At 56.1% G+C, this 22,256-nt stretch overlaps 2 protein-coding genes across 2 annotated transcripts in view; both read left to right on the top strand.

Annotated features, from left to right (window-relative positions):
• TRABD (TraB domain containing) overlaps positions 1–22,256 on the top strand; it is a 255,195-nt gene that overhangs the window by 199,293 nt on the left and 33,646 nt on the right. The gene's annotated exons all lie outside the window — the stretch shown is intronic.
• Positions 1–22,256, top strand: part of MOV10L1 (Mov10 like RNA helicase 1) — a 36,443-nt gene that overhangs the window by 1,959 nt on the left and 12,228 nt on the right. The window contains exons 3-15 of the mRNA XM_059680863.1: positions 1,619–1,781; positions 2,673–2,785; positions 3,123–3,310; positions 5,233–5,373; positions 5,580–5,785; positions 6,070–6,202; positions 6,951–7,145; positions 7,907–8,021; positions 10,091–10,268; positions 10,466–10,536; positions 12,451–12,542; positions 21,187–21,245; positions 21,920–22,017. Of these exons, the coding sequence (XP_059536846.1) occupies positions 1,619–1,781; positions 2,673–2,785; positions 3,123–3,310; positions 5,233–5,373; positions 5,580–5,785; positions 6,070–6,202; positions 6,951–7,145; positions 7,907–8,021; positions 10,091–10,268; positions 10,466–10,536; positions 12,451–12,542; positions 21,187–21,245; positions 21,920–22,017 (1,752 nt within the window). The remainder of the gene's footprint in view (positions 1–1,618; positions 1,782–2,672; positions 2,786–3,122; positions 3,311–5,232; positions 5,374–5,579; positions 5,786–6,069; positions 6,203–6,950; positions 7,146–7,906; positions 8,022–10,090; positions 10,269–10,465; positions 10,537–12,450; positions 12,543–21,186; positions 21,246–21,919; positions 22,018–22,256) is intronic.

Raw genomic sequence — 22,256 nt, 5'->3', positions numbered from 1 at the left:
CTCTCCCTCCCTTCCTCTCTGAAATCAATAAAAATAATATATATATTTTTAAATTATTCATTAGTCCGAGAGCATGGCCATTTTTGCCTGTTCTTTCTAAGAGTTTTATAGTTTTAGCTCTTAAATATAAGTCTTTGATCCATTTTGAGCTAATCTCTGAGTATGGTGTTGGGTAAGGATTTGACTTCTTTCTTTTGCATATTGGTATCCAGTTTTCCCACCATCATGTTTTAGAAGCCTTCACCGTGGGGAAACCCTTTCTGCATTGAATGGTCTTGGGACCTGGTCAGGTAGCTCAGTTGGTTAGAGTGTTGTCCCACCAAGGTTGTGGGTGACATACATACCCAGATAGGACGCACACAAGAATCAGTCAGTGAATGCTAGGTAAGTCGAACAACAGAGCCATGTTTCTCTCCCTCCCTGCCTCCATCTATCCATTCATCCATCCCTCCCTGCCCCTCTTTCTCTGTAAAATAAATAAAATTTAAAAGAAAATCTATTGACCATACATGCCATTTATTTCTGGAATCTGTTCCTGTCCTCATGCCAGTGCCACAGTGTTTGGTGACTGTAACTCTGTAGCAAGTTTTGAAACCAAATGTGGAACTTGCAGCTTTGTTCTTCCTTTTCAAGCTAGTTTTGCTACTCAAGGCCCCTGAGAGACAGTATGAATTTTAGGAGGGTTTTCTCTTTCTCTAAGGTCACTGGGATTTGGATGGGGATTGTGGTGAATTTCTAGATTGCTTAGCACAATATTGACATTTTAATATAAGTCTTCCAATTCATGAACAGTGTCTTTCCATTTGCTTGTGTCTTTAACTTCTTCCAGCCACTTTTTATAATTTTCGGTGTATAAGTCTTCTATCTCCTTGGTTAAATTTATTCCTAAGTTTATTTTTCTTTTTGATGTGTCTGTAGCAAATTGGTTTTTTAATTTCACTTTTTGGAATATTCATCGCAAGTAATTTTTGTTGATTTGTATCTTGCAACTTTGCTGAATTCATTTATTAGCTATAACAGTTTTTTAATGGAATAGTTAGTGGATTTTTACATATAAGATCATGGCATCTGTAAGCAGAGATAAATTTACTTCTTGCTATCCAGGTTAGATTCCCTTTCTTTCTTTCTTTTTTTTTTTTTTTTTTTGCCTGTTGCTCTGGCTAGACCGTCCAGTGCTGTTTTGGCAGAAGTGGCAAAAGGAGGCACCTTATCTTGTTCCTCATCTTAGAGGAAAAGCTTTCAGTGAGTGTCGCTACCGACCGTGGCGTTGGCAGGACACTGCACACGTGGTAACCCTTGATGGTGTCTGTGCCTAGTGTGCGGAGTGTTGCATCACGAGAGCAAGCTGCGTTTTGTCAGGTGCCTTCTCTGCACCCCGAGATGACGGTTGTTCTCCCGGCTCCTCCAATGTGTGTGTCACGTGGGTGGAGTTTCTTGTTGCCCGCCCTTGCCTTCCGGGATCAGCCCTCCTCGATTGTGCACGATCCTTTTCCTAGTTTGCTGCACTCAGCTTGCTGGTCTTTTATGGGGGTTTCGCGTCGCTCTTCACAGCAGGTGCTGGTCTTCAGCCTGCTTCCCGTGGTCCTCTGGTGCTTTAACAGAGGTTGGTTTGTCTCAGGTGGAAGCTGTTTCTGATAAGTGGGAAGAGGACAGCAAAAACCAGGGCAGAGGACTGTCCGACTCCAGCCCCCGGGTGCTGATTGGCTGTGTGACGTCGCTGATGAAGGGCGCTGGCTACATCAATCAGACCACGTACTTCTCTCTGAAGAGCGTTTGTGAAGGTCAGCGGGGTGGCTTTCTCCTTCACATTAAAAAGTGGGTTTTCCGTTTGTTATGTCTTAGATTCGCAATGGTTAGTGCGTCCCTGAGAGGGTCAGATGGGGGCGCGCTTTGTATGTTGAGAGTCTTGGACTGGACGTGCTATCGTTTGTGCTCATTCGTGGAATGCAGCCATCGTCTGAGTAACTGCTCCTTTCACATTGTCACTGTTGCCTCGGACACACAGGCACTGCTGTTTCTCAGGCGCTTCACACGCTTTCAGGGGGGTGTGGGGAACCTGCACCTCCCAGGAGCACGTGTCCCTGTGTGATCGCACTTGTTTGAGCTGATCTCAGATTTTGTTTTCGTGCCTAAAGAAGTCAGTTGGTGTCCTCAGTTGAGTTTAACTCGCAGCGTCTGGGGTGCCTGCTGGGCACAGTGGTAGGAGGGCAGCAACAGGGGGCCCGAGACAGTGGCTCTTCCTCCCGCGCAGACCATCCCATTCGGAACCGGCAGGAACTGGCAGGGGGGGGAGGGGGCGGGGCAGGAGGAGGGGGGCAGGGGCAGGGGGGGGGGGGGCGCTGCTTTCTGAGCTGAACTCCAGCCCCAGGCCCTGCAGGGCACCTGCTGAGAGATACGCGTGGGACTCCCCACCTGGGCTGTGGGCATCAGCTCATCCTGCCGGGAGCCTGCTGTGTCCCCTTGACGGCCATGAAAGCTGGGAGCAGCCTTGACTGCTAGCCTTGGGAGCCCCCGAGTGCAGTTGACAGGTGGCTGGTGGCTGGGACAGTGCTCGTCACCAGCTCCCACAGGAGCAGCTCGGGGCCCAGTTCCGTGCTCTGTCCTTTGGGCCTATTGCTGGGGGGGACAGCCTGGGGGGACGGCCCGGGTGACGCCGCCCTCCTGCCTCGGAGGTTTCGAGCCGTGCAAGGGCGACTGGGTGGAGGCCACCTACTGGATCCGGCCGGGCACGTGGAGCAGCGAGGCCCTGTCGGTGAAGCCGCTGCGGTACAAGCGTGTGGACAAGGTAGGTACTGGTCCCGGTTCCCCGGGGGACACTGGGTGGGTCGCCTGTCAGGTTCCGTGTTGGCCAGAGAAGACCACCCAGTGTCCTGTCGGGTTTAGTCCTAAGTGCCCTGCCCTGCTGTGGGCAGTGGGGTACAGGACTTGGGCGTGTGGGGTGGCGGCGTGCGAGGGGCCTTAGCTCCGAGGCCCCCACAATGCGTTAACTTTAGGGCATTGGAACAGGGTCCCCACTCCCCCCTGAGGTCCCCCGGGCGAGGGGAGGCCGCGGTCACTGGGCCTTTGTTCGGGGGCCAGTGGGCCGGCCGGTTGGTGAGGCTGTCTGCACGCTGTGCCCGCAGGTCTGCATTTCCAGCCTCTGTGGCAGAAACGGGGTGATCGACGACTGTGTCTTCTTCACCCTGGACTCTCTGAAGCTGCCTGAGGGGTACGTGCCGCGAAGGTACGACGTGGTCAGCACCGTGGTGGTGGAGAGCAGCCAGTCCTGCTACATGTGGAGGGCCCTGTGCGTGACCCCCGTGAAGAGACGGTGAGGGCCCCCACTGGCTGGGGTGAGACTTGCCTGCGCTAGCCCAGTTGCCGTCTGCGTCCACGTCCGGTGGGTGGTGGTGGGCGGGAGGCGTCTCCCACAGGAGTTGATGGTGCTCGATCGGAGGTCGAGTGGAAGGCTCCCTCCTGCCCTGGGTCTGGCCTGGGTGATTCTTCAGCATGTTGGCGTTTTGTGGGCACACTGGACGTGGCCGACTCCTACGTGACTGACTCGTGTCTGTGTCCTCCTGCATTGCCAGTGGCCTCCCTTCCCCAGGCCGTGGGCTCCCGCTGTGAAGCACCGCCTCTCCCTGCCTTTCCTCCTCAGCACCCACTTCCAGGGATCTCACCACACAGGGCCCCCAGTCATGCTGCTGTCACCCCATCTCCTCACTAAACGCAAGCTCAGCCTGGGCGAGGCAGGGGGTGCTGTGCGGGGCAGGACGGCGGGGGGGACAGACTGACTGCGCTCAGGCTGTGGGAGTGGTTGGTGCGGCCTGTCACTCCAGCCTGGCCCCTCCTGTCCAGCTCAGGGTCTTGGTCTTGTCCAGATCCTCGTGTTCTCCCGGCGCCGACCTCAGCACGCGGTGATTTACTAACTGCGCTTTCAGAGGGGGGGGCAGCCGTGTGCAGTGGTGGGTGCAAGCCAGGCCCCTGGCAGTGGTCAGTCCCTCCTGCTCCGCCTCCTTGGGCAGCCGTCCAGGGGTTGCTGGTCCTCCCTGGCCAGTGACTGACCCCAGACCTGCTCAATGAGGCTCCTCCCTCATCTGCCTCAGGTAGCCGTCTCCCGGGGACAGGGAGGCCCGGCCCTCAGTGCTGGGCTGGCTCTGAGCTGGCCCCATCCTCGACTCGGGTGTCCTCATCGCCCTCAGAGTGGGGCTGGGGGCTAAGAGGGGGAAGGAGCTGGCTGGACCCCTGTCTGGGCAGCACAGGGTCAGGGCCCGCTGCCTGTGTGCCAGCACTGTCCCAGACATAGGAGCGGGCCTGGCACCCAGAGGGCCATGCTCTGCCCGCCAGGATGTGCTGTCCCCCACCCCCTCCCCCCATCCCGGCTTCCTGTCTGAGCCATTTCCTCTGCACATGCATCCAGATGCCACGATGGTAGCCACTCAGACCACCATCCGGCCACCAATCTGAGTGCCCACTGTGTGTGCCCAGTGAGTGTCGGCCCTGCTGTAGACCCTGCACTTCCCACTGTCCTGCACATCTGCTCGGGGGCGGGGAAGGGGGGGAGCCCTGCGACTCACTCCTGACCTCAGCTGTCCATCACAGAGGTCAGCTGAGCAGCCCCAAGACCCAGCGGCTCCAGTGCTGCCCCCGTGGCCACGGCCCTGTTGGCACCTGTGCAGGAGAGGAAGGAGGGGGTGGGGAGGCCTGTGTAGATGGGGAATTGGAGGGGCAGCAGCCAGCAGAGGGGGTCACTGGTGTGGTGAGAATGTCACTGCATTTGCATGTGGGTTGGGAATGCCCAGGTGTACATTACTGAAGGCCTGCACTCTGAGTGCCCCCGCAGGTGGGGCGGGCGGGCGTGTGGCTGGTGGGCCTCCTGGAGGCAGTGCTCAGGTGAGCAGTGTCTGGAATAAAGGGAAAGGGGTCTGGGTAGGGGAGAGAACCTTCTCATTTAATTGTTTCAAATGCTGTGAAGCAGCACAACGCTTCCCAAATGAAAGCCTGCTGTCCCTGATAATCAGCAGCCCCCCCCCCCCCCAAGGCCCAGGACCGCCTTCGCGGTGTCACCGCCGCCTCGCCTCCTCTCTGGAGCTTGTAGGACTGTCACTCACCCTCGGGGTGGCTGTGTCCTCGAGGGTCCTCAGGAGCTGGTCCTGCACCTGGTGTTGGGGACCTGGGAGGAGAGGCAGGTGGGCAGGGGCGGAGCCTGGGGAGGCAGCCTGCAGGTGACTGACACTCTGTGGGATTCTCCAGGGACCACGCCCCCGCCGAGGCCTCGGAGGAGACCTGCGAGGCCCTTCTGCTGAAGAACAAGGGCGGCCTCGAAGTCACGAGGGCCACCAGCTTCGGCACGCTGCGGGAAGGGGGCAGCAGGAGCCTGGTGGTCTGCATCGAGTGAGTCCCACCCTCCCCGGCCGTGCTTCCAGCACAACCTTCACTCTCCTGCCCTGTTGCTTTTTCCTTTACGAAAGTGTTCACCACAGAACGTAGTGATGCTCGTGAAGGTGTTCGCAGCCGCCACGTACCAGTTCCTTTGAACTGCTTCACAGTAACAGCAGCTCCGGAAGTCCTGTCTGCTGACGGCAGCTCCCTTTGTGCAGGAATAAAGGGGACGTCCCGCAGAAGCTGGTCAGCTGCAAGCTGGCCGGCTGGGACAGAACCAGACAGTTCCGGTTCCACTTGCTGCAGGGGACCCAGCACGGCCCCCCAGCACCTGCTCCCGACCCTGAGACGCGGGAGAGCTGCCCGGACAAAACCTACCAGACGGCGGAGAGCAGCGTGGCCCACAGCAGAGCAGTCTCTCCAGGTGGACGGGGCCCCGGCCGGTCGGGGGACCCAGGGGCCTCGATGCTGTGGGCTCTGGTTCAAGTTCTCCGATGATTCGGGGCCGGGGGCAGGGACCAAGGTAGTTGGCGACCCCGGAAGTGCATTGGACATGCTGCTTCCTGCAGACACTCCCAAACAGGGGAGGCTGCCTGCTGTCGGCTTCCTGTGCCCTGTTGGGTGATAGGCTGTGCGTGCGTGCTGGAGTCCACAGGCCGCCACCACTGCCACCAGCAGCTGACCGCTGGGCCTCCTGTCCCCTCTCAGATGACTGTGCCTGCAAAGGAGAAGCGGGAGGAAGCGGACAGGGCGGCTCGAGGAGGCAGGTCACAGAGCCTGAGCCCAGTGGGCTCATCCCTCCCGGAGGAAGAGCCCTGGTGGTGGTCACGTGTGAGGCCAAGTACGTGCTGCTGGGCTCTCGGGGGTTTGATGGGGACGTTGGCACACGTATCGCTCAGGTCCCGCGTGTGGTCCTTACAAACAGCATTTGTAGCTCTTTCGATGGGACAGACTCGTTGGTGGAGACGGTGGCTTGAGTGAGCTCCGCCGTGAGGCAGTGACCCCCTTCCCTGACTTCTGAGTGAGAGGACAGCTGGGCGCCCTCAGCCTGGGCCGCTGCCTCGTCTCCTTCCACATGTCCTGAGCCCCTGCCACTGCCTGCTGGGCGCCTGTCGGCTGGACATTTTGGCCGCAGTCTGCCACCTCCATTTGCTAATTAATTGTAAATCTTTTGTGAACGTGGATCTGAGTGAGTGCGTCCCTGCCTCTCCGTAAGCCCAGCAGTGTCCAATCATGGGGCCCTCAGGGCTCCTCCAGCCCCTGTCCGTGACCCCTGGGATCCTGTGAGGATGTGGGGCGGGGACCGCACTGGGGGCCAGGGCCACAGCAGGAGTTCGGGCAGGAAGCAGTGATGACCCGTGTCTGGTCGTGTCAGACGGTTCCGATTGAAATTTGGGAAAACTGTTCTGAGGTTTGACGATTACAGAGGTGACTGTTTGGGGTGCTTGACTGTCTTGGGGACATGTTGCGTTGTTCCTGTGGAAAGTCCCTTTTCCCTGTGAAAGAATTGTTAAAAACAAAGGATCCTGTTCCGAGAGCCTGGCTGCCTCTGCACGGGGGGCCCACGCTGACCATGTCTTGTCTCGCAGGACGGCCGGCCGCTGCAAGGAGCTCCTCCTGCTCTGCTTCTCCAGCTGCCTCATAGGGCGCATCCTGGACGTGGGCGTGGTGAGCGCGGAGGAGGCCCTGATTGCCGTGCGCGAGCCCTTCCTGTGGAAGAAGTCTAAGAGCCCCCCGGCGCCGGCGCCCACGAAAACGACGGTTGTCGTGACCACGCAGAAAAGGTACCGTGACAGGAGGGACAGCGGGGTGGCCTGGCGTGCACTCGCGGTGTGACCGCTGGCTGAGGGGAAGCGGTGGGGGGGGGCTCATTCCACTCTTGACTTGGGGGATGGTGCGTTCATACAAAACTGTCTGAGGGCGGCCGGGGTGCAGCCCACAGTGCGTGTGAGGACGGGGAAGTGGACCTGCTGCGCCCCGGCCACCACTTCACCACCTCGGGTTCCCGGCACCTCTTGTGTTCCCCACAGCCCGGCCTGTCTCCCAAGAAGGGGGCGGTGCTGGCGCCGTCCTCGCCCACGTCAGGTGCACCTGTGAACTGACGGCAGCCTGCGCCGTGTGGCGCTGTAACGTCCGCTCTTCCCTGGTCTCCTCTCCGGTTGCCCCTCCGGCCATCATGCTGCTGCATCAGGTTTGCGCACAGCAGTGGTGGCGACTGCCAGTGGCAGCCCCTGCCAGGGGAGGCAGAGCTGGAGGGTGACAGGCGAGAGCGGAGTCAGGCCCGGGCGGAGCAGCCGTCATGGCGCTCTGCAGCCGTGGCTGCGGTTCCCATGGTCACGCCCTGTCAGGCACAGCAGTCAAGGTGCAGAACCCCTGGTTCCAGGGTCTTGTGCACCGGCCGCCCTGCTGCAGCTGGGAGGATGCCCCCAGTAAACGCTGGCGCCCGCTGACGGGGCCGCGGCTGCTGCTGCGTCCTGTGGTGACCGAGGAACTTGTGCCAGATGTCGTGACGAAGAATCATCTCCAACTGAATTTCTTCCTTAAGGAACTCAAGACGCCAGCTTCCAAGTTTCCTTCCCCAGTACCCCATCCCCGACCGGCTGAAGAAGTGTGTGGAGCAGAAGATTGACATTCTGACTTTCCAGCCGCTGCTCGCCGAGGTAGGAGGCGCCTGTGGCCGCCCGTGCTCTCCTGGCTGCAGGCTGCCTTGGTCGTGGGCACCGTGGCCTCGGGCCTTCTGCCGGAGAAGGGGTGTCAGCCTGAGGCGGCCTCCGGTGTGGCGGCTTCCCTGAGGAGCTGGGTCGTTAATGCTCTTTAGCTGTCACTTGATTTGGGGTGAATGGTCTCAGGTTAGGGCCTGAGCCCCAGCCCCTCAGCTGCCAGGCGGGCGCCCCACGGGCTCCTCCCCTTCTCTGTGGCGTCTTGCTGGCGTTGTCGGAAGTCTGACTTCTGCGTCTGTTTTGAAGTCCGTGAGGCGTCTTAGCGTTTTCACGTGATATAACCAGTTCTCGTTCAGGCGTTTAGAAAGGGGCTCCTCGCTGACCTTTCCTGGTGCTGTCGGCCCCACGGGGCCCGGCCTCTGGGTGCTCATTGCCTTCCGTGTCTGGAAAAGTCTGAGGCGGCTGCGCCCCCGAGCCGTCCTGACGACACAGCTGCTCTGCTGCCTCTGCCCTCACACACAGGCTGGGCTTTCCTGCTGCGTCTGCGACGGCTCTGTCGCCGGGTCTACGACATTAAAGGACCACGTGCCTTGGTGCCGCTTCCCTCAGGGTCCTGGGTTCTTTGCGCTGCTTGACTGTGTGGCTGATGGTTTCCCTCCCACCTGTCCCTGGCACTCTGCTCCTTGTTCTCTCGCCACTTCCCCTCTGCGCTGGGTTTCGACAGGTTCAAGTCCACTCATTTTCTTCTGTCTTCTCTGTCTGTGATTAACATGCTCCGTCTTCCTCACCTCTTCGCACATCAGTGACGCAGTACAGCCACGGCTCTCCCGTCCTGTCTCCTGAGTGGGGCTGGGTGTTTCCTCTCAGGGGCTCAAGTGCCGCCTTCCAGCCGGGAGGGCTCATGTGGCTGCCAGGCATCCTGGATTTGACCTTGTTGAGCTCAGTTCTGCGACCCAGTTGAGTTACTTGGAAAAGCAGGACACTTTCCTGCATTAAAGCTTTGCTAGGTGGAAACAGAGGTGCACTTGGGGGCTGGTGCCCTCTGACCCTGCCCAGGGCAGTGCAGTGCACGGGCTGCATGGGGCTGGCGGCCACCGTCCTGGCCCTGTGCGAGCTCTGGGAATTGTTCCCTTCAACCGGCAGTTCTCCACAGGTGACAGTTTGCCCCTGGAGTGTTTTGGTGTCACAACTAGGGTGTTGTAGAGGCCAGGAGCGCTGCCAAATACCCTGCGATGCACAGGAGGGTCCCTCTCCGACCGCAGTGCCCCCGATGCCCATGGCGCCGAGGCTGGGAGCCCTGTCCTATGAGGTTGCTCCCACACCCTGAGCACTGCCCCCTAGGCCCGTGGTCGCCAAACTGCGGCTCGCGAGCCACATGCGGCTCTTTGGCCCCTTGAGTGTGGCTCTTCCTAAGCCTTAGGAGGACCCTAATTAAGTTAATAACAATGTACCTACCTATATAGTTTAAGTTTAAAAAATTTGGCTCTCAAAAGAAATTTCAGCCAAAACCGGTTTGGCTCAGTGGATGGAGCGTCGGCCTGCGGACTGAGGGGTCCCGGGTTCGATTCCGGTCGGGGGCATGTGCTTGGGTTGCGGGCACATCTCCAGTGGGGGATGTGCAGGAGGCGGCTGATTGGTGTTTCTCTCTCATTGATGTTTCTGACTCTCTCTGTCTCTCTCCCTTCCTCTCTGTAAAAAATCAATAAAATATATTTAAAAAAAAAGAAAGAAAGAAAGAAAGAAATTTCAATCGTTGTGCTGTTGATATTTGGCTCTGTTGACTGATGGGTTTGCCGACCACTAGCCTAGGCCTCCTCGAACCCCCAGCTCCACCTTCTCACCACCCAGGCCACACAGCTCCGGTGCTGTCCCTGTGCCAGGCTCTGCAAACTGTCCAGGTCGCCGTGGGGCGGGGGTGGGGCTCACTGAGACGCCCCCCTCAGGACCGCTGTCCTGCACGGCCTGTGGTCACTGCAGCCCTCACTTCCTGTCTGGCACGTCGGCTGCTGTCTCCGGGGCCCGGGGTGCTCCCCGTGCTCCGCGCTCACTGGCTGGCTCGTCCCTTTCAGCTTCTGAACATGTCGAACTACAAGGAGAAGCTGTCCACTCTGCTCTGGCTCGAGGAGATCCACGCGGAGATAGAGCTGAAAGAGTATAACATGAGCGGGGTCGTCTTGAAGAGGAGCGGGGACTTGCTGGTGCTGGAGGTCCCGGGGCTGGCTGAGAGCCGGCCTTCCCTGTACGCAGGTGGGTGGGGCCCCGCCGGGAGGAGCGGTTTCCACGGGCGCCACGTGGTCCCATTAGCTCATTTTCTTGGTTTGGGTTACAATGTCACTTAAGACGCGGTCAGGGACTCAGCACCTGTCTCCTGTCCCTGACGTCACGTGAAGTGGTGGGTCCTCTGATGTGCTGCCGTGGTCACATGTGGTCCTGTGCTTCTCTAGGTGACAAACTGGTTCTGAAAACGCAGGAGTACAATGGACACGTCGTTGAGTACATCGGCTACGTGGTGAAGGTGAGAGGCTGCCGGGCGGGAGGGTTCCCCAGGACAGAGCAGGTGCGTCTCTGAGAGTCGGGGAGTGGCCTCGCCTTTCCTCCCTTTGCTCTCCTTCTTCTCCAGGTTTCTGAATGGCCTGTTGGCTTCACGAAAGCTGCCCTGTCATTTCGGTAGGGTCTTGGGTTCCCTTGTTTTTGTCTTCCCGCTCTTTAACTTCATACCTCATCTTTTGTGTTTCTGTAAGTGACAGTGTCTGTCTGTGATGTCCTCCAGACCTGCGTCCGATGCGGCTGTGCTGACCTCACTCCAGGGAACATGTTCCCTGTGTCTTGGCCGTCTCTGATCATGACCCATTTTCCTCCTCAGTCTGGGGAACCTGGGCCTTCGCTGGGCGGCCTGCTTCCCTCGGAGGGCCTCTGGGCTCCTGCGGTGATCCCTGCCCTGCCTCCTGACCCTGCCACGCTGCGCCCAGCACCCCCAGGATACGAGGTGTACCAGTTAATGATGCAGATTTTCCCAATAGATGAAAATTTATCACATATCCTCCTATATGATAAAGAGCTAATATGCAGATGGTCATCACGCCCTCACACTGTAACGGCTCAGACACTCAACACTGGGGAGAGGGGAATGGGGACCAGCCAGCTGGCAGCCCGGGAGAGGGACAAGTTGCCCACCCTGCAATCCCGGGCACCTGTGGCTGTGGCCCACGCGAAGCCGGCCCAGGTCCTGGGTGCCCGCGGCCAGCCAGAGAAAGGGGAGCACAGGTCCCAGGTGTGGGGCGAGGCAGAGGTGGTTAGGGGCGATCAGGGGAGCAGATAGGGGCAAACAGGCCGGTAGGGGAGCAGTTTAGGGGTTATCAGGCAGGCAGGCAGAGGTAGTTGGGGGCAATCAGGCAGGTGAGCGGTTAGGAGCCAGTGGTCCCGGATTGTGAGAGGCAGTCAGACATCCCCCGAGGGGTCCCGGATTGGAGAGAGTGCAGGCTGGGCTGAGGGACCCCTCCCCCTTGCACGAATTTCTTGAACCGGGCCTCTAGTGTTGATATATAGGCGATTTTATATGTATGCTATTTTGTCGTATTGACAAGCTTCAAAACTTCATATGTCAAATTTTCTGAAGCTGTTAACATCATAGATACTTTTATGCTTAAAAATGTCAAATTTCATGCCAAAACATGTGTGGGAAGTTTTAATTCATTATTTTGAAGAAAAGTGCTGCTGAAATTTATTGTATGCTTTGGGAAGCTTATGGTGAACATGCTCCATTTCAAGATACTTGTGGATGGTGGTTTAAACGCTTTAAAAGTGATAATTTTGATGTGAAAGACAATGCCCAGGTCAACCGAAAAAGTTTGAAGACCAACAATTACAAGCATTATTGGATGGAGATGTGTGTCAAACTCAAAAACAACTGGCAGAAAGATGAAGCGTAAAAATACCTATGATATTAACACCTTGAGAAAAATTGACATGACGTTTTGAAGCTTGTCAATACGACAAAAGAGCATACGTATCAAATCGCATATATATCAACGTGAGTGTAACTCCATCTGGTGACAAAAATCCGCATTATTAACCGGCCCACCTAGTAGAGCCCGGCCAGTGGAGGCCTCCCCACGCTCCCTGGGCCGCCTCAGAAACGCCTTTCCTCCCGCTGGTCCGGGTCACTCTCTGCAGGATCTGTTTGGCTGGAAGGTCCTCTAGGAGGGGTGGTCCCGGGAAAGCCTGGCCCGTGGCTGTGTTCCTGGTGTGCAGACCCCCGGAGCCAGGGAGGGGAATGGGGACGCGCGTGTGGGGAGGGCGCCGTGATGGTTGTACACCCGGTGGCCCCTTCGATCTGTGGGGTGTGTCGCCATGTGCCGCCGAGACAGACGAGACCGTCGCAAGGAATCGGTACGAAGGATGGAAGTTACGCTGTTTGTTTCTCCTTTAGATTCACGAAGAAGATGTGACCCTTAAGCTGAACCCGGAGTTTGAACAAGCGTATAACTTTGAGCCCATGGACGTGGAATTTACATACAACAGGTGATGCTTTAGCGCCTCCCGACCTGTCGTCGTCCTTGATGGGGGCGCCTCCTGCCTTGGCCCCTGAGGAGGAGACGTGGCCGAGGCTGGTGCTGAGGGGTCGCTTCTGCTCCCCCGTGTCCCAGCTGCCTGCTCTCGGGGCCCCTGCCAGTGCATCTCGGTGCTGTGTGTGAGCGTGTACGTGTGTGTTCGGTGCCCTGTGTGTGCGTGTGCGTGTGTGTTCGGTGCCCTGTGTGTGCGTGTGCGTGTGTGTTCGGTGCCCTGTGTGTGCGTGTGTGTTCGGTGCCCTGTGTGTGCGTGTACGTGTGTGTTCGGTGCCCTGTGTGTGCGTGTGCGTGTGTGTTCGGTGCCCTGTGTGTGCGTGTGTGTTCGGTGCCCTGTGTGTGCGTGTACGTGTGTGTTCGGTGCCCTGTGTGTGCGTGTGCGTGTGTGTTCGGTGCCCTGTGTGTGCGTGTGTGTTCGGTGCCCTGTGTGTGCGTGTGCGTGTGTGTTCGGTGCCCTGTGTGTGCGTGTGTGTTCGGTGCCCTGTGTGTGCGTGTACGTGTGTGTTCGGTGCCCTGTGTGTGCGTGTGTGTTCGGTGCTCTGTGTGTGCATGTACGTGTGCATCTCGGTGCCCTGTGTGTGCGTGTACGTGTGTGTTCGGTGCCCTGTGTGTGCGTGTGCGTGTGTGTCTCGGTGCCCTGTGTGAGTTCTCATCACCATGCACTACGTCCGGTACCTGCGCAGTTGGTGGAGTACACATTCTTAAGCTAACCCTTTATCAGGTATGTTTTTTGCAAATATTGTCTTAGATTGTGGCTTGTGTTTTTATTGTTTTTAATGTCTTTCGAGGAGCAGAAATTTTTAATTTTAAGGAAGTTGATCAGTTTTTTCTTTCATGACTTTGGTGAGACACTTCAGAAATGTGCCTCACGCAAGATCACAAACACTCTCTCCTGTGTTTTCTTCTAAAATGCTGCAGCTTTCAGTTTTACATGGAGGGCCATGGTCTAGTTTGAGTTCATTTTTACCAATGATGCCAGGTTGGGGACGTGCCTACCCCTCGTTCCAGCACCAGTGCTGTGAGCCCTGCCCTCTCTCCGTGCACCTCCTGACACCGTCATGAAACCCACTGTCCTGACGTGTGGGGTCTGTCCGCCCCTACGTTGTGTCTGGAGTCGGGTAGGCAAGGCTCCCCCTGGGTCCCGTCTTTGCCGAGAGCTCGGGCGTCTGTGTGGATCTCGGAACCGCCTGGGCTTGGGACAGATGCTGTCGAGGTTTGTCTGGGGCAGCGCTGATTCTTCAGTGCTGTCTCTCCATCTACTGAGGCCTTTTCTCATTTCTTACATAACGTTTTGTACTTTTCACTGTGTATGTTTTATATATTTTTTGTCAAATATGTCCCTGACTCTCTAAAAAACTTTTTTTTTTTAATTAAATCTTTATTGTTCAGATTATTACATTTGTTCCTTTTTTTTCCCCCCCATAACTCCCCTCCTCCCAGTTCCCGCCCTACCCTCCGCCCTCACTCCCCACCCACTGTCCTCATCCATAGGTGCACGATTTTTGTCCAGTCTCTTCCCACATCTCCCACACCCCTTTCCCCCCCAAGAATAGTCAGTCCATTCCCTTTCTATGTCCCTGATTCTATTATAATCAACAGTTCATTCTGTTCATCAGATTATTTATTCACTTGATTCTTAGATTCACTTGTTGATAGATGCATATTTGTTGTTCATAATTTGTATCTTTACCTTTTTCTTCCTCTTCCTCTTCTTAAAGGATACCTTTCAGCATTTCATATAATCCTGGTTTGGTGGTGATGAACTCCTTTAGCTTTTCCTTATCTGTGAAGCTCTTTATCTGACCTTCAATTCTGAATGATAGCTTTGCTGGATAAAGTAATCTTGGTTGTAGATTCTTGGTATTCATCACTTTGAATATTTCTTGCCACTCCCTTCTGGCCTGCAAAGTTTCTGTTGAGAAATCAGCTGACAGTCGTATGGGTATTCCCTTGTAGGTAACTGAGTTTCTTTCTCTTGCTGTTTTTAAGATTCTCTCTTTATCTTTTGCTCTTGGCATTTTAATTATGATGTGTCTTGGTGTGGTCCTCTTTGGATTCCTTTTGTTTGGGGTTCTCCGCGCTTCTTGGACCTGTAAGTCCATTTCTTTCACCAGGTGGGGGAAGTTTTCTGTCATTATTTCTTCAAATAGGTTTTCAATATCTTGCTCTCTCTCATCTTCTGGCACCCCTATAATTCTGATGTTGGTACGCTTGAAGCTGTCCCAGAGGCTCCTTACACTATCCTCGCATTTTTGGATTCTTTTTTCATTTTGCTTTTCCGGTTGGATGTTTTTTGCTTCCTCGCATTTCAAATCATTGACTTGATTCTTGCGCTCCTCTGGTCTGCTGTCAGGCGTCTGTATAATATTCGTTATTTCAGTCCGTGTGTGCTTAATTTCTAGTTGGTTCCCCAATATAAGATCGAGGGTCTTATTAGTTTTCGTGTAGATCTCATTAAGTTTATCGGCAGCTTCTAAACAGTTCTTGAGAGACCTTAAAAGTGTGGTTCTGAACTCTATTTCTTCCATTGACAATTTTGTCCTGTTTCTTTGTCTCCGCATTTTGTTATGCTTCCTTGGTGCACCCCCTAGTGGTCTTTGTTCGCAGTCTTATAGATAAATCTTGATTGCTGTAGCTAATTCCAGGGAGGGTTTGACCTCCAGGCCAAGTGGCTATGAGATTCAGCTGTGTCAGCAGTGAGAGAACTTCTGTCCTCTAGGGAGGTGCTAATCTAGCCTTTGCCTGAGGCTATCCGGCAAATGCCTCTGTGCAGGGCTTGGGCAGGGCGGGTCGCACAGGATCAACAGGGTGGGCCGGAGAGAGCAGTTATGGCGGCTCTCAGTCCTGTCCCCAGGGGCTCTGCCTCTCTGAGTCCCAGCACCCGCTGCAAAGCTCGGAGAGAAAGCTGCACTCGCTCTGACCGAAGCCAGACAGTCCCGCTTCTCCCGCCTGAGTCTGGGTCCCTAAAGACTCGCCCGGATCTGGTGCTCAGAGTCTGCGACTCCCTCCCGATTGAAAACAACAACCGCGCCCTCCGCCGCCAGCCCGCTCCGTGCACTCCGCACCTCAGAATTTGACTTCAGCACTGCGCCTCCTCTGAGTGTCCGTATGCATTTCTCTTTCCTCCTAGTTGTAGGACTTCCACTCAGCCAGCGCCCCTGTGGTTCTGGGTGATGTCCCTTCCGTTTTTTGGTTTCACTTTTGAAGTAGTTGTTCAAAGCAGCAAACTCCGGCGTTAACCTATGCCGCCATCTTGGTTCTCCTCCTCTAAAAAACTTTTAATGCTGTTGTAAACAGTAATTTCAATTTCTAGTTGCTTGGCCCTAGCCAGTGTGGCTCAGTGGATAGAGCATCGGCCTGTGGACTGAAGGGTCCCAGGTTTGATTCTGGTCAAGGGCACATGCCTGGGTTGTGGGCTCGACCCCCAGTAGGGGGTGTGCAGGAGACAACCAATCAATGATTCTCTCTCATCATTGATGTTTCTGGCTTCCTCTCCCTTCCTCTCTGAAATCAATAAATAAAATAAAAACAAATAAAAAATACATTTCTAGTTGCTTGTAGCTAGGATTTATTATGCAGTTGGTTTTTGTATATTAATCTTGTGACCTGTGAGCTTGCTAAACTCAATGTTTCCAGTGGCTTTTATAGGTTAGACTAGGGGCCCGGTGCACGAAATTCGTGCACTGGGTGTGTGTGGGGGGCGGGGGGGGTGTCCCTCAGCCCAGCCTGCTCCCTCTCACATACTGGGAGCCCTCAGGCATTGACCCCATCACCCTCCAATCACAGGATCGGCCCCTTGTCCAGGCCTGACGCCTCTGGCCTACGCGTCCGGCCAGGGCAGCGGGGACCTGCAGTGGCAGCGGGGGGCGCCGCGATCGCGCGGGGCTCCGCCCCTGCCCCTGCAGGACGCCTCTGGCTGAGGCGTCTGGCCCGGGCAGCGGGGACCTGCAGCTGCAGCGGCCCCACAATCGTGGGCTTCGCTTTAGGCCCAGGCAAGGGACCCCTAGCTCCTGGGACTGCCAGCTTCGACCGTACCCAGCTCCCATCGCTGGCTCCACCCCTACTTCCTGCTATCACTGGCCAGGGCGGAAAAGGCACCTGATTCTCTGATCATGGCTGGGGGGCAGGGCAAAGGCGGCCCAGGGCCACCTTTGCCCTGCCCCCCAGTTCTTAGCTCCCCCCTGGGTTTCCGATCACTGTCAGTGGCAGGGGGCTTCTTCCTGCTTTCCCTTTCGCCTCCCTGCATTGTGCCTACATATGCAAATTAACGCCATCTTGTTGGCAGTTAACTGCCAATCTTAGTTGGCAGTTAATTTGCATATAGCCCTGATTAGCCAATGAAAAGGGTAGCTCGTACGCCAATTACCATTTTTCTCTTTTATTAGTGTTGATGGGGTTTTCTATGCATGCAATCGTGTGTTCCAGTAGAGGTGGTTTTCCTCCTTTGTTCTCTGGGTGTATTTTGGTGCTTTTGCCTCACTGCGGGGCTGGAGCTTGGAGACAGTGGGGAAGAGGTGGTGAGGGGTTGTGTGTGCCCAGCAGGGCCCCTCTGTCCGGCTGAGGCACTAGGTCCCTAGTTTGCAGAGCTTTAGGCCATAGTGGATGAGGGATTCTGCTGGCTTTCCTGTCTCCGTTGGGTGGACGTGTGGTTTTCCTGTTTCTGTCTGTCGAGATGGCCAGTTAGGCGATGAGCACCACCCCCTGCTGTGGCGTTGCTGCCTGTCACCTGCTGCGAGGCCGACTTGCTGAGACTTTATTCACTGTCACTTCTTGTTCCTGAGGCACGTCAGTCTGTGGTTTCTTGAAGTGTCTTTTTCTGATTTGGGCATCGAGGCAACGCTGGCCTCACATACGCTGAGAAGTGGCACCTCCCGTTCGTCTCCGGAGCAGGGGTGTGGGCCTGGCAGGTGGGCCAGGGAGGCTTCTGGGCCGGGCGCTCTCTCTGTGGGAAGCTCCCCGACCACAGATTCCGTCTCTTCCGTGGATAAAGCGCCTGGTCCTCGGCCTCGCCGAGAGGGAGCTCTGGCCTCACCTGCCTTCTGAGGACTCCGTGCGTCCCGTCCACGTTGTCTATTTGCACAAAATCATTTTCTTTTTGTATCTGTAGGACCTGACCCCGTGCCCCCTCTCGTTTTGGATCCTGGTTGTTTGTGTCTTCTCGTCCCTGTTAGTGTGGCTGGAGGGTTGTCCATGTGACCTCATCGGGGGACGGACTCTGGCTCTTGGTCTCCAGCTCGTTTCCATCTCTGCATTGGCTCTGATCTCTGCCGTTTCCTGTCTTCTGCTCGCTCGGGACTCCATCTGCTGCTCTGCTTCTCGGGTGGACGTGGGGGTCCTTGAATCGAGGCCTTTCTTCCTCTGCCTTTTAGGCCTTGCTCTCAGAGGGATGCGGCCACTCCTCTATTGCTGGACACTTGGTGCCCAGGCTTCTGCTGTCATGGTGAAGCAGTGGACACGCCCATGCCTTCGTGTGACAGTGGGCCAAGGGGAGGGCGGCCTCTCCTCTGTGCCCGGAGATGGCCCCCCTGTTCCTGCGACGTGCTGCCTCCCACCCCGCTGCTCATCTGGCCTCGTGCTTCCCTCCTCTGTGCAGACACCTCTGGGTTTACCCCTGGGCTCTCGCTGTCCTGGACCTGCCGTGTAGGGAATTGGTCGTCTCTCTTTCAAGCCGCCACGATCATTGCCTTCCTGGCAGGTGTTATTTTTTATTCAGCCTGTCAGTAACTTGAAGCATTTCAACTGGGCGACTTGGTATCTGTAGGACCTAACCCGGTGCCCCCTCTCAGGTCCTACAGATACACCTTTCTTGTGTGCCCAGAATGAACAACGTGATGTTTTTTATTTTGGTGAATTCTTCCTTCAGTTTAGTGTTTTTCAGGCTGTTGGGGTAAAGGGCTGAACTGCAGGTTCATGGGTTACCTCCTTGCTGGGCACTGTCTTGGGTCTCTCCCCTTGGTCTCTGAAGAGGGCAGGTGCGGGATCACCCTGCACGCGCATGTGGGAAGCTCTCACTGGGGGCACAAGCCAGGTCCTCTCTCAGCCCCTCCTCTGTAATCCATCTGCTTTACCGTTTTTGTCCTCCTTAGGGTCACGTTCCTAAGTCCTAGGACGGTTCTTTTCTGGTGGTTCTCATCTTGGAGTGTATTGTATCCCAGGCAACTCGGGGAAGGTTTTGTGGACGGGACAGCGTGGGGCTGCCGGGGCCTCATGCCGGGACCCTCAGGTGCCATTTTTCCTGCTTCACACACCCCCTCCCAGGATTTCGTGCTGTGATGGGTCCAGAAGGTTCCTTCTGCCCTTGGAGCACCCCCCTTGCACCCTGCTGTCCCCCATCAGTTGGTTCTCCAGGTGCCCAGGTGTGAACTTGGCGGAGCGTGGGTGTGGCCCAGGCTCTGTGAGGCTGTGGCTCAGCTCCTGGGCCATTGCTGGTTTGAGGCCAGATGTGCTTTGTTGAATATCCTTCATCATCCGTGCTGGAGCTCCGATCATCTTGTTTCCTTGTAGACTTTTCATTTCTTATTTTTTACTCTTTCTTTTGTGTTAAAAAATAAGACACCAGTCCCCAGTGGAGTCGCTGTGTGAGCCCCACGTCACCAAACCAAGACCTGGCTGGCTTACAGCGCCTGCTCCTCCAGGGGTGGAGTGCCTGGTCCGTCACGGTCAGCTCTAGTGAGAGGTCTGCCCGGTGGGCCATGCATGTCATGTCCCCTAAAGGAAGTGACCTTTCTGTACCGAGCACTCTATTGCCCAGGACAGCGTCCCTGTTCCCGCCTGCGCTGCCTGTAACGGTCTCACCGGTGCCGATCCTCGGAGCCCCTCTCTCTGCAGGATTGGATGCTGCCCGGTGCCAATCAATTGTTCTAAAACTCTTAAAATTGTAATACACCTCAGTTTCCTTTAACAGTTGTTTTCAGTGAATTTCAAGGGGGTAATTCTTTATAATCAGAACTAGAGGCTGATGCATGAAATTTGTGCACTTGGGGTGGAGGGGCGTCCCTCAACCCTGCCTGTGCCCTCTTGTAGTCAGGGACCCCGGCTCCTCACCGCCTACCTGCTTGCTGCTCGTTGTTCCATAGCGCTGCCACCACAGCCGCTGCATTTGCCAGCGGTAAGCCTGGCTTCTGGCTGAATGGTGCTCCCCCTGTGGGAGCGCACTGACCACCAGGGGGCAGCTCCTGCATTGAGTGTCTGCCCCCTGGTGGTCAGTGCGCATCATAGTGACCGGTTCCACTGTTGGGTCGATTTGCATATTAGGATTTTATTATATAGGACTAGAGGTCCGGTGCACAAAAATTTGTGCACTCGGGGGTAGGGGGTCCCTCAGCCCAGCCTGTGCCCTTTTGCAATCTGAGACCCCTCGGGGGTGTCCACTTGCTGGCTTAGGCCTGCTCCCCAGGGGATTGGGCCTAAGATGGCAATCAGACATCCCTCTGGCAGCCCGGCAGCCCTCAGGGGATGCCCACTTGCCAGGGGGAGCAGGACTAAGCTGCAGTCGGACATCCTTAGCGCTGCTGAGGAGGCAGGAGAGGCTCCCACCACCACCGCTGTACTGGCAGGCATCAGCCTGGCTTGTGGATGAGCAGAGCTCCCCCTGGTGGTCAGTGTGTGTCATAGTGACCAGTCATTCCCAGTCTTTCTGCTGTTAGGGTCAGTTTGCATATTACCCTTTTACTATATAGGATAGAGGCCTGGTGCATGGGTGGGGCCGGCTGGTTTGCTCTGAAGGGTGTCCCGGATCAGGGTGGGGGTCCCCACTGGGGTGCCTGGCCAGCCTGGATGACGGGCTGATGGCTGTTTGCAGCTGGTCACACCCCCTTCAGGGTGGGGGTCCTCATGGGGGTGCCTGGCCAGTCTGGGTGAGGGGCTGAGGGCCGTTTTCAGGCTGCCGGGTGACTGAAGCTCCCAACCTCTCCTTTTTTTCTTTTTTTTTATTCTGGGATTTATTTACCTTCTATGGCTGTCACTGGAGCTGAGAGCCGGCTCCAGCTCTGAGGCTGTTGCCGGCTGAAAGCAGGTATCTGGAGTTTGTTTAGCTTCTATAATTGCAACATTGTTGCATCCAGAGCTCAGAGCTGGGCTGCGGCAGGCGGGGAACCTTGGCTTCCTCCATCACTGGAGCAAGCAAGCCTCCTTCGCTTCAGCTGCCTGGGTGCCGGCCGCCATCTTGGCTGGCGGTTAATTTGCATATCGCCGATTAGCCAATGGGAAGGGTAGCGAAGTTACGGTTAATTACCATGTTTCTCTATTATTAGTAGGATTACTTTCTGATGGTTACAGTAATATTAATATTTCCCTAACACTTCACACTGTGTTTTTATTTTTTCCTACTTGTCCACTTCATGCATTAAACATTCCTGGAAAGAAAGGAGTCTGTGCTGTCCTGTTGGTGCGATATTAGGATTTTCCTCTGACACAGACCCTGGCGCCACCCTTGGTCCTCTAGACCTCGGCCTCCGGTGCCGTGAGAACCTGGGAGCCGCAGTCTCTCCACATGCTTTGTAGAGAGTGCCTAGCGTTCGACTCGGTTGCGGTCAGGCCCAGCCCCGCGCTGGCCCGTGTGCAGCCGCAACAGCGGGCTTTGTGCTGTCTTCTCCCCGCAGGACCACGAGCAGACGGTGTCACTTTGCACTTGAGCACGTCAGCCACTTGGGAGTGAAAGGTACTGTTGCTGTGGAGCGCCCCGTGACGCCCCGGGTCCCCTCAGCGTCGAGTGCATGTGGCAGGGACAGTCCCCTCCCCCACGTTAGAAGTAAAGGGGGGGCTGGCGGGTGGCTCAGTGGTTAGAGCGCCGGCCTGTGCACGGCAGGGCCACGGGTTCCGTTCTGGTCAAGAGCACGTACCTGGGTGGCAGGTTCCCTGCACCAGTCTGGGCATGTGCAGGAGGCGACCGATGGATGTCTCTCACATGAATATTTCTCTGTCTCCCCCTCCCTCTTGCGTCCACTCTCTCTAAAGTCAATGGGGAAAATATCCTCAAGTGAGGAGTAACCAAAAAAAAAGTGAAACTGATTTCCAGTGTTGTTTTTCCTATTGGGAAGCTTCCGTGTTGTCTTACTTCAACTACGTAAAAATAACCCTTAGATTATTGAAAATAAAGCCACTGCACTCTGTTCTCCCCTCTTAATAGAATTCCTTTTGTACTTACAAGTAGACAGACCATGGCTTTTGTTCCCAAGCATGTGCTGGGCTGGCGTAGCTGTGGCTGCGTCCACGGGGCTGAGTGTAGAGGGTGCACGACACAGGGACTCGGGGCTGCTGCAGCCTTTCATCTCTGTGCATCTTTTTAATGCTTCTCAGTAATATCTACCTTGTTGCCCTTTCTTGTTTTAAAAGTGTTGTTTCCAGAAGAAGTCATCTTACAGTCTCCCCAGGTGACAGGCAGTTGGAACTGTGCAGGAGACAGCAAGAGCGACGGGCAGCCCACCCCCGAGGTACCCTGCCGCGTGTCTCGGCCTGCGTGAGCGCTCAGTGTGGCGGGCGTGGGGGTGGGTCACAGGTGGCCCGAGGCACGGTTAGGACAGCGCTGGGGACCCGAGACCGTGTGAGCGTGGTTCTAGTGAGCAGTGGGGGCTGCGTACGTCAGGCAGCCATCGTGTGGCGACTCTTGCTTGGAAGTGTCTGACGGGTCGCCCCGCAGATGGCCGGCGTTCGTGGTCTTTGTGAACGTCAC

The sequence above is a fragment of the Myotis daubentonii genome, chromosome 2, assembly GCF_963259705.1.
Source record: "Myotis daubentonii chromosome 2, mMyoDau2.1, whole genome shotgun sequence".
Classification (NCBI taxonomy): domain Eukaryota; kingdom Metazoa; phylum Chordata; class Mammalia; order Chiroptera; family Vespertilionidae; genus Myotis; species Myotis daubentonii.
This window is presented reverse-complemented; position numbering and strand designations above follow the sequence as displayed.